Consider the following 12,066-nt stretch of genomic DNA (forward strand, 5'->3'; position numbering starts at 1 on the left):
GTGAGGTTGCAGGATTTGTGAGCATGGGAAGGGGAAATGCCTCTGAGGATGTATACTTGGTGTGGGGACAGTAATTGTGAGGGTAGGGAGTGTGGTAGCTAGGAGCTGTGAGGATGGACTAAAGTAGCAATAGGGATTGTGAGGGTGGAGGGTCAAGGTGGGCAGGAACGGTCTTAAAATGAGAAAAAGATACGAATTAGATGATGACTGTAATGCATTTTGTATATAGGCACACACAATCACGCACAAAGACATCATGGAGTTTAGTACAGATTAGTCTGAATCTGTGCTGAAAACTCACAGAAATCTATTGGTTCCAATTTTTGGCCAACAGAATACCCAATACTGTGGTCAACTCCAGTATGAAATAGGACTTGACCGGACCAATATCATCATTCACCAATACACGACAATAGTTCTCAAGCTAGTTTCCTATGGATTTCACGTGGGTGCTTTCCTCTGGGCCACTATCTGCCTGTGCTAATAGGCAGAGATACTGTGAGCACCAAAGTAGGCACAAAGTGAATGAGTGCTAAGAATGGAAGCTTAGAGCTTAGACGGACCCTGTTCTGATGTATGAGATGGGCACCTGCCCTAGCGCACAAAATGACCTGGCAGCAGTATTGCAAAGTAAAGTGTCAGTGAGCTCTAAAATGGAGAATTGAAAAGCTAAGCTGTTTTAAAAGTGAGTCTCAAATGTGCTCTGATTGTGTGGTGAGGCTGGTACTTCACCAATGGCCCTTCATCAGAAATCTAGACAACTGGGATCAAATGAATCTCATGAAGAGTATAAAGAGTGTAGAGCATTCTTAAGAGGAAAATCAGAAGGGCAAAGAGAGCATACGAGATAGCCTTGACAGAGAAGCTTAAGGGTAATACAAAGAGATTCTACAAGCACATTAAGAGCAAAATAGCATAAAAGGTTGAGAGAGAAATAGGCCCCCTTAAAGATGAACGAGGTCATCTATATGTTGAACCTCAGGAGATGGAAGAGATACTAAATGAATATTTTGAGTCAAGTTTTACTGTGGAGAAAAGAATAGAGGCTAGGGAATGTGAGGAAATAAATATTGATGTTTTGAAAAACATTTCACATTACAGAAGAGGAAGTGCTACAGACCTTAGAAATATAAAGGTGGGTAAATCTCCAGGACTTGATCATGTGTATTCCAGGATGTTGTGGGAAGTTAGAGAAGAAATTGTGGACACCTTGCACAAATATTTGTCTCATCTATAACCACAGCTGAGGTGCTGGAGGACTGGAGATTGGCTAATATTGTGCCGTTATTTAAGAGAGGCTATAAAGAGAAGCCTGGGAATTATAGACCCATGAACCTATCATTGGTGGTGGGTAAGTTGTTGGAGGTGATTCTGAAAAACAGGATTTATATGCATTTGGAGAGGCAAGGATTGATGAGGGATAGTCAGCCTGGCTTTGTGCGGAGGAAATCATACCTCACAAACTTGAGTTTTTTGAGGAAGTAACCAAAAAGATTGAGGGCAGATTGGTAGATGTTGTTCATATGGACTTTAGTAAAGCCTTTGACAAGGTTCCACATGGTAGACTGATTAGTAAAATTAGGCCTTATGGGATTCAGAATGAGCTTGCCAGTTGGATACAAAATTGGCTTAACAGTAGGAGACAGAGGGTGGTGGTGGAAGGTTATTTTTTCAGACTGGAGGCCTGCACCCAGTGGGGTTACAAGGGATCGGTACAGGGTCCACTTTTGTTTGCTATTTATACAAACAATTTGGATGTGAATATAGGAGGCATTGTTAGTACGTTTGCAAATGATACCAAAATGGGTTGTATAGTGGACAGTGAAGAAGCTCATCCAAGATTGTAAAGAGATCTTGATCAATTGGGTCAATGGGCTGAGGTGTGACAGATGGAATTTAATTTGAATAAATGCGAGGCATTTCATTTTGGTAAAACAAGCAAGAGTAAGACTTACACAATTAATGAATTCCGGATCAGTGGTGCTGGAAGAGCACAGCAACCCAGGCAGCATCCGAGGAGCTTCAAAATCGACGTTTCGGGCAAAAGCCCTTCATCAGGAATAAAGGCAGAGAGCCTGAAGCGTGGAGAGATAAGCTAGAGGAGGGTGGGGGTGGGGAGAGAGTATCATAGAGTACAATAGGTCAGTGGGGGAGGAGATGAAGGTGATAGGTCAGGGAGGAGAGGGTGGAGTGGATAGGTGGAAAAGGAGCTGGGCAGGTTGGACAAGTCCGGACAAGTCAAGGGGACAGTTTTGCTGGAGGTTAGAAACTAGGATGAGGTGGGGGAAGGGGAAATGAGGAAGCTGTTGAAATCCACATTGATGCCCTGGGGTTGAAGTGTTCCGAGGCAGAAGTTGAGGCGTTCTTCTTCCATGCGTCTGGTGGTGAGGGAGTGGCGGTGGAGGAGGCCCAGCACCTCCATATCTTCGGCAGAATGGGAGGGGGAGTTGAAATGTTGAGCCACGGGGTGGTTTGGTTGATTGGTGCGGGTGTCTCGGAGATGTTCCCTAAAGCCCTGGGTAGAACTGAGGCACCTGTAGGTTCAGGTACATAATTCTTTGAAATTCTTGTCACAGGTAGACAGGGTTGTTAAGAAGGTCTTTAGCACACTTGCTCAGACCTTTGAGTACAGGAGTTGTGACATCATGTTGAGGTTTGCACAGGATATAGGTGAGGTCTCTTCTGGAGTATAGTATACAAGTCTGGTTGCCCTGTTACAGGAAGGATATTATTAAATTGGAGAGGGTTCAGAAAAGATTTACCAGGTTTTGGTGGGAATGCAGGGTTTGAGTTATAAAGATAAGTAGGATAGGCTGGGACTTTTATCATTGGATCATAGGGGATTGAGGGAGACCTTATAGAGGTTTATGAAATCATGAGGAGTATGGATAAGGTGAATAGCAACAGTCTTTTACCGAGCATGGGGGAGTTCAAAATTAGAAGGCACATTGTTAAGATGAGAAGAAGGTTTTCGAAAGGACATGAAGAGCAACTTTTTTACTCAGAGAGTGGTCCGTGTGTAGAATGAACTGCCAGAGCAAGTGATAGATGCAGGTACAGTTAGAATGTTTAAAAGACATTTGGATAAGTACATGAATAAGAAAGGTTTGGAGGGATAAGGACCAAACACAGGCAAGTGAGACCAGTTTAGTTTGGGAACATGGTCAGTGTGGACTAATTGGATGGAAGGGTCATTTCCATGCTGTATGACTCTATGACCCACATTATCCTTTTCCTCAAGGTCCTAATCCATTAAGTTCCTGCGTTGATGCGTTCAAAGCATTAACCTTAAACCCTTTTAACACCTTCCCTCAAGCTTCTTTTTATTAATGATTATTTAGATATATATGTATAGAATTGTATTTACCACCACTTCATCTCTCCCTACGTCTCTGACATCACAAATTCAGGTGGTCTGGTTTTACTATTCTCCCAAAAGACACGACCTTTGCACTTGAACAATTATGTATTTTTGGATTGAGACCTGACAGTTTATTGGCTGGTTGATTCTGTTCTTGACTAGAGCAAGTTTTTATCTCTTGGATTGCTTTTACAAAGGAGATGCTCCTTGATGTAACCAGCAATTATTCCATTGCAATTTCTGGGTAGCGTTAAACTTGTGAATTTCTTATGAAGACGATTGTGTGGATGAGTTGGACTGAAGAGTCCGTTTCTGCGTTGTATAATCGAATGGTGGAGAAGGTTTGATGGGATGAATGGCCTCCTCCTGTTTCTCTGTTCCTAACAGCTAGATTCTTTATCCATAAAATTTTAAAATGTCACTGATGAATTGGCTTCCCTATGACATCAAGGCATGGTATGAATGACCTTCAACAGCACTTTCAGTTTCTAACAATCCTCCGAGGTGACTACAATGGAACTCTTTTGTAGCAACGCTGGCTTCCCTCAGACATTAAGGCACCTTTTACCTTCACAGTACCAACACTTTCTCCATGGTAAATTGTTCCTTCAGAGAGCCAGTGCAGATCTGATGGGCTGCATGGCCTCCATCTGTACTGTAACCATTCTGTGATCCTGTGAAATTATGTACATACAAATGAAAATACAAAGACACAAATTAACAACAGGCATCAGCCACTTGGATCCTCAAGGCTGCTCTGCCATTCAATATGATCATGCCGACCTGCTTATTTCCAAAAACCTTTCACGCTCTGTTTATTGAAAAGATATCCACCCCTGCCTTAAAAATATTTACAGACCCTGCTTCTACTCTTTTTTTATGGAAGTGACTTCCAAAGACTCCCAACCCTCTGTGAGAAAAAAAGTTTCTTCCTTAAATGGGTGACCCTTTCCACTTCAGCAGACATAGGCCTAGACTGTCCAACCTCTCCCTATATGATAATTGATTCATTTTAGGTATTAATTGAATAAACCTTCTCTGAATTGCTTCTAATGCATTTCCATACTTCCTTAAAGAAGGTGACCAATACTGTACTCAGATTTAGTCTCACCAATACCTATGTAACAGAAGCATAACCTCTCAACTTAACCTCAGTAAAACAATTTCAAACATTTAGATACTATGCCTTTTTATTTTTCTGCTGAAATGGATTAATTCACATTGTCCCAAATTCCACTCCCCTCCGAGATATTTACTGACTAAAATGGTTAGATTTCAGTGATGTACCCATGGCCTCATCTGTGACCCTGTTTTACCAGTGAGTCTCACCCTCTGACACCTCTCCCTCTGCCTTGCACCATCTCCTCCACCTCTTACCTTACATTCCAATGCTTTGCCCAAACTGGACATTGAAATATTTAAGGGCCAGTGTCAACAATTTTCACTAAAATAAAACAAAGAGCAGCGGATGCTGCAGATATGAAACAAAAACAGAAATTTCTGGAGAAGCTCTGCAAGTCTGGCAGCATCTGTGGGAAGAAAGCAGAGTTTTGGGTCAGGTGACTCTTCAAGACTTCAGAGTTCTGATGAAGAGTCACTGAATGTCGCTTTCTTCCCACAGATGCTGCCAGACCCAGCTGAGTTTCCCCAGCAATTTCTTCATCTGTTTCAGTATTTTACAGCCTCATTAGAGGTTAATATCCACAGTACATTCTCTCTATTGATTGATCCTACAAAAATATTTCCTGAAACCCCTTCAAAAAGATTTCAGCGGCAATATATTCTGTGGTACTCAAGTTGCGTTTAGTACAAGTCCTTCTTTACATCAAATTATAGATCAGGTTGCGTTCATTAGATTTAATCACATTTTGTAACTTTAACAGGTAATTTCCTCTTGCACTGAGTCACTTACACTTCCGTCATTCAGAGACTGAAACTACCTGGAACTGGAGCTGTGCGTATATGATTACTGTAAGAGGCAAATGATAGTCAGAAATGATTGCAATAATAAATAATTTTATTCCTGATGCCATATCATCAATCAAGCTGAGTGGAATTGTTAACCATTAAATGTAAGCGCTTTGTCTCTGAAATAATTAACGCCTGCCATTGAAAATTATCTAGGAACTTATTCATGTATTAATATGTGAAACAGAGAATATTAAATATCTCCTTTCAGTATTAATGTTTATTCAAAAATTTGAGCTTCAAAATATCAAATAACTAAAAGTGAATAGCAAATCCACAAGTTAATTTATGATTCAATAGATCTTTCCCAGGTGATGTCATAAAATAACATTTGAATCTGTAATTTATAGTTTAGACACAAGCATTCACAGGAAATTTCGACACTTTATATTAACAGTGTCGCAGCTATGTGCATTAACACTGGCAGAATTCAAATTTATTTTGAAAGCTAGAAATTGCTTAAGGCTTGAGATCAATTCATGAAAAGAAATATACATTTTCAAAGTCCGACAAAGATGCTTTGTCTTTTGCTGACCAAATTACACATTTCTTGCTCAGGGTATCATTTTTATCTCTGAGTCGGTGAGACATGGGTTAATGCCTCACTCCATAGAATGGAGAATATAACCCAGGGTTTCATTTCAGTCCAAAGCTGGTGAATTCCAATGGCAGAGGTGCCAACTTTTGCAAAGGCCTCAGATGTTGTGTCAGTAAAACATGTTTTGCATTGTTTAAAGAGGACAGTAATTTCTCCTAATTTCCTAACCAACATTTATTTCTCAATTAACATCATTACAATAGGTTATCCAAATATTTATTCATATTTATAAATGTAAATGTAATATAATACAAATATCCTTCTTGCTTATCAACAGGGCACATCAACAAAATGTTTGGCCTCTTTTCCCTTTAAAGCACAAACTAATCTTCAAATACCTGAACTTGTGAAATCTGTTGGTCTCAATTTGCTCACTGAGGAAGGAATCATATATGGCCTTGAATGATGTGGACTATAATGGGATCTGTGACAGTGCCTGGTGAGTCCTATCTCAACATTGGGTGCATTCTACACCATGTTTTTATGGTATGGCGAGACATATTTCTCACCAGTCTGTAATGAGTTGTAATTAAGGGGGTTAGAGATTGGGTTTGCATTTTATCATTACCACAACTGACCTAATTAATTTTCAATGTCCTGTCTTATGAAATATACTCAACAAGCTAGATGATAAGAATTCTCATCGTGGGAGTCAGAGCGGGTATCTGCAACTTCAGGTCACAAAAAGACTTCATTTAGGCACCAAATACTCAGGGCAGGCTTCAGTGGCATATGCACAGCATCATGTGACATGTCAGCCTCTAAGAAGCTTTTGGCACATCTCCGGTCCACTTACAGCATACTTCTGAACTTCCAGGCAGTACCTCAGACTGCACTAGCAGCTACCAATGTAATACTGCAGCAAGGATAGCTCAGGGACATGCACCCAGCTAGTTAGGTGGATCATGCTGCAACTCCAGGCCGTTTTATTGCTGTCATGGAGCTCACTTACATTGAGCCCCACCCGGAAGTTCACAACATCCATGCCTTGTGTTGCTTTGCCTTGGATATATTCTCTTTCACCCCTCAGCCAGAATTACCAGGCCCGTACTATCTCAGCCTTGCCTTGTCCTTTACCACAAACACAAAGGCAACAAGCTTTTCATGGTTGTCAGTGGGCCTCATTCAAGTTAACAAAGAAGGTCTTCACCCAGGAATCCCACACAGTATGTCCATGGGCCTGATACCAGAGTATGGATATGGTCAGTCAGCCAATCAGGGGAAGCAATAGTCATGATCCTTTCCATTTAAGGAGCTGAATGTCACTTAGCCTATCATCTGTATTGATTGTGTCCCATTGTGGGCTGTGGCCCTCCTGGCATACGAGAGAGAGAGAGATGGGTATTACTAGAGATGGAAATGGGTAGCAGATTGGTTGGTACAGGGATGGTGTCCCGAGCCACTGATAATACAACACAGAGGGCAATGCAGCATTAGTAATATTTGGGATGGTGTGGGTGGCAGTGAGGGAGCGCAAGATATTGCAGGCAATTCTGAGAGTGATAGAGCATGAGCCTTGATGGGAGCTGGGTATGATCAGAGTGGGCAGTGACCGTAAGGTATCGGAAAGGAGATAGTGGCAATTATGCTGGCAGAGTGGCAAATGATATTAAACCTCTTCCTACACTTCTTGGCATTCCTCCAGACAGCTGAGACCGCTCTGACCTTGGTACCGAACACGGATCAGGCTGGCATTGCCTGGTGTCGTGCCCTCCACTCCTGGTGTCGTGCCCTCCACTCCTGGTCCTGGGACAGAAGGACATCCTGTCTGTACGTCCGAAAGGACCTCAAAATCCTAGCATCAGTGAGGCATCAATTCACCTTGTCAGCCTCGTCTAAGACAAATTTCAGGAACTGTGCAGGGTAACTCTGGACTCCATGGTGGTTGCCTGGGTGCATAACGGGTTGGTAAAGATGACATCAGGGATGCTGGTCAATTACACAATATCCAGTAAGTGGTGAGTATTAAATTTCATTCACCATTCTCATTTTGCTCACTTGTCTGTCGTGTTGCAGGCAAATCATGTCATTCTCACCCTTTGCTACTCCTCCAAATTTGGTATCATAGTGAAAATTTGAAATTTTAATCTGCATTTCAAAATCAAAAACATTTATTATTAGTAAAAAAAAAGAAGCATTGACACTAAAAGAGCACTAGAGTCTACCATTTTTTATTTGAACAATAACCATTTATCATCACTCCTTAAGCCAACTTGCCATCCAATTGATTACTGACCCTCCTTCTCCATGACAGTAGATTTTGTTCACCAGCTTTTGCTTGTGAAACACTTGCTAAAAATCTACATCCATTTCATTCCCTTCAGCTACTGTTTTGTTTCTTCATCCAAGTAAAATTAATTAGATTAGTCTACTGTCTTTTACAACTTGTGACACACCCTACTTTTGCTTCATCTGACTTCATCCCTTTCATCACCAGTGAATTCTGGCTTTGATAGCCCTATTTCCCTCCTATGAAATAATCTAAGCTCTGCCTGAATTATCTACATAAAGGCTGTGATTGTTCAATTATAATTCGTCTGTGGATCTTTCATTCTAATTTACCTTAACCAAATCAAGCAGTTCTCAGCCTGCTCATCTGACCCTTCTCTAATTAAGTATTATTACTCAATATTATTCTATTTCATAGCTAATCTAAATCTAAGACACTATGATCATTATTCCTAAATGTTCCCCATTGGCAGTTGTTCAGCTTGGGAGTTTTGTGGTGCTGTGGTAGTGTCGCTACCCCTGAGCCAGGAGGCTCACGTTCAAGTCTTACTTGCTCCAGAGATGCATAATAACATCTCTGAACAAGTTGGTTACAAGGGGGGGGGGGGGGGGGGGGGCAATGTTATTATTACTCAACTATTAATCCAGAGACCCAGGTAATGTTCTGGGAGCCATGTATGAATTCCACTGTCACAGATGGTGAAATTTTAATTCAATTAAAAATCTAGAATTAAGAGTCTAATGATGACCATGAAATGTTGTCAGTTATCAGGAAAAAAACCCATCTGGTTCACTAATGCCCTTTAGGGAAGTATTCAGCCTTCCTTACCTGGTCTGGCCTACATGTAACTTTAGACGCACAGCAATGTGTTGAACTCTTAACTGCCCTCTGGGCAACTAAGCTAGTTAGGAATGGGCAATAAAATTCCATGAATGAATTTTAAAAAAGCCAGATCCTGCAAAGCATCCTTCCACATAGGGCCCAAGACTGAAAAGCAATGTCCTCCTGTAGGTCACCAGTATATAAACTGGTAAGTTTTATCAATTTTTAACTTTGAATGTAATTATAAAATAAATTCTGTACATCAGGTTTAAGAACAATCCCTACTGAAGAGTAAACAGTTATGAAACAATTCATAGAAATGGTAGAAACATGAAACTTATGATCGCGAAAAGCAGATGCCAGCTTAATCAGTACTTGAAACTCTGGACTTGATAAATTGTTGCTGACCAAGGAGATTAACGGAATTGATCTAGGATTCAGATTAACCAGGATTAATGCATGATGGGAGAGGTTCGAGGAGCTTCTACTCTGCTCCTATATTCCTATAACAGTTTCAAGTTCCCCTCAGAATACTATTAGCTGAAACACATTGTTGGCTCATTTGCAAAGTTTTGGTCCTGGAAGAGAGTTGATCTGGAGACGTTCACTTGAGCGATTGTTCACTATACCAAACTGACTTCATTTTAAAGAGGAGACTGGGATATTGCTCCTTCTGTTCATGACAAACCAAGCAAAAGTCTAGAAAGTCTATTTAACAATATTTCATACAGTATACATCTTTGACACTATTTTTATTGGCACAATATTTTCATGTTCGAAACAAGTCAGGAATTTGAGTTGTGTACAGCAATCAATCTCCTTGTCTCTCTCAATCAGTGTAGTACTCAATCCTGTCCCTAACCAAATTTTCTTAATTTACTCAATTCTATTAGACCCAACGGCAATAGCCAAGTTTGTCCCATGAACTTTTTACACTATTTGCCTGAGGGGATCACTTTCAGATTATAGACTCTTTCTTCACAACCATTATGCAGTCAAGTGCTATTTTGTTTGATATATAGGTTTGATAGAGAAATAAGTGCAACTAGTTAGGTAGGACATACTTAGATATTAAAAATGATTAAAGATAAAGATTTGTGTTAGTTAACTATGAACGACTTCATCACAGTTCACAAGAAAATGATATATCTAGAAGGAAGCATGGAAGTGACACACACACTTGCTAAAAAGTAAGTTAGTACTCAGTTCAGCCACTAAACAAAAGGGCCTGGAAAGAGATACGGTAAAATGACACCTAGTGCATTTGATGAAGAGTCATCTTGTCTCAAAATGTTAGCTTGCTCTCTCTCCATGAATGCTGTCTGACCCACTGTGATGTCCAGTATTTTTGTTTTCAGTCGTGAAAATGTACCAACTACAGGAGTACAGGAACCACCCAATAAATAAGGGATGGTGAAGATCCTTCTTATATAAATGCCTTTAGAAAACCAAAGTCAAACAACACCATAACAACAGAGAAATAAATCATTCTTTTTCCTGACAAACCTTTGGTAAAAGATTATTTTAAGCTAAAAGAATAAAGGAGAGATGGAATCTTCATATAGAAGTATAAAACAGAGAGCATGTTATATTTATTGGCAGGCTCTGTGGTGCCCATGTTAGCCATGCTGCTAATTGGCAGGGGGCACATGTTAGTGGGAAGCCTTATATACTGGGTAGCTGATGTTGCTGAAACCAACTTCCAGACCTTATCGGAAGATACATTGTGCCTGGCAACAGAACGGAATCAGTACTGTCTTGTCTATTCCCACTGAGGTAAAGTTGACCATGCTCACCATCATGCATGTTTGATGGTGTTCTGCTGTTTTTACTTTCTAATCTTTCGCAGGATTTCGGAGGTCTTTTAAAACTAATATAGTGAGAATTCAGGGCAGCATATTCCCCTATGATTGAAGGGCAAGGGCAGCATCTCCAGGGAAACCTGGATGTCAAGGGATATTGAGAGTTTGATCAAGAAATAGAAGGAAGCATATTGTTGGGCGTATAGTACAACCTCAACTATTTGAATGAGATGGATGGGGTGTATTTTGTTCGGATAACTGATCATTTGGATAACTGATTTGATTGTAAACAAGCGGCAATTTATGAGTGCCGGTTATCCTTTCTCATTTCCCGGAGCAGTCGAGGATAAATCTGGTCTGGCCCTGGGGACTTACCGATCTTAATGTTTTCCAAAATTTCCAGCACATCAACTTCATCAATCTTGATCTGGTCAAGCCTGTATCCCAGCTCCTCAAAATTCTCATTTATAACAAGGTCCCTTTCCTTAGTGAAAAACGGAGCAAAAAACTCATTTAGCGCTTCCCCTATCTGCTCAGACTCTGCGCACAAGTGCCCTACTCTAACCCTGACTGGCCCTACCTTCTCCCTGATCATTCTCTTATGCCTCACGTATGAGTAAAATGCCTTTGGGTTCTCCCTAATCCTTCTTGCCAAACCTTTTTTGTGCCCCCTCCTGGCTCTCCTCAGTCCATTTCTGAGCTCCTTTCTAGCAAGCCTGTAATCCTCTAAAGCTGTACTAGATCCTTGCTTCCTCCATCTTACATACGCTGCCTTCTTCCATTTAACGAGAAGCTCCTCTGTTCTCATCATCCAAGGTTCCTTAATCTTACCTGTCTCAGAGGAACAAATTTGTGCATCACTCACAACAACTTCTCCTTAAATAGTCTCCACATGTCTGCTGTGCACTTTCTATGGAACAATTGCTCTCAGTTTGTACTTCCGAACTCCTGTCTGATAGCGTCATAATTTCCTTTTCCCCAATTCAATACCTTCCCTCCGTAACTGCTCCTTTTCCTCTCCAAGGCAATGATAAATTTGCGGCAGTTGTGATCATTGTCATCAAAGTGTTCTCCAACCGCGAGATCTGACACCTGTCCTGGCTCATTGCCGAGCACCAAATCCAAAGTGACCTCTCCCCTCATTGGTCTGTCTACATACTGAGTAAGGAAACCCTCCTGAACACACCTGACAAAAACAGCTCCATCCAAACCATCTGTACTAAGGAGGTTCCAGTCGAAATTGGGAAAGTTGAAATTACCCATAACAACAACCCTGTTACTTCTG

At 40.9% G+C, this 12,066-nt stretch overlaps 1 protein-coding gene across 1 annotated transcript in view; it reads left to right on the plus strand.

Annotated features, from left to right (window-relative positions):
- Positions 1–7,825: 7,825 nt before the first annotated feature.
- Positions 7,826–12,066, plus strand: part of LOC148148338 (monocyte chemotactic protein 1B-like) — a 104,061-nt gene continuing 99,820 nt past the window's right edge. Inside the window, exon 1 of the mRNA XM_087993260.1 lies at positions 7,826–7,878. Coding sequence (XP_087849386.1) covers positions 7,842–7,878 — 37 coding nt within the window. The 5' untranslated portion in view covers positions 7,826–7,841. The remainder of the gene's footprint in view (positions 7,879–12,066) is intronic.

This window comes from Chiloscyllium plagiosum, unplaced genomic scaffold, assembly GCF_037043375.1.
Source record: "Chiloscyllium plagiosum isolate Xiang-an unplaced genomic scaffold, Cpla_swu_hap1 HiC_scaffold_13, whole genome shotgun sequence".
Classification (NCBI taxonomy): Eukaryota; Metazoa; Chordata; class Chondrichthyes; order Orectolobiformes; family Hemiscylliidae; genus Chiloscyllium; species Chiloscyllium plagiosum.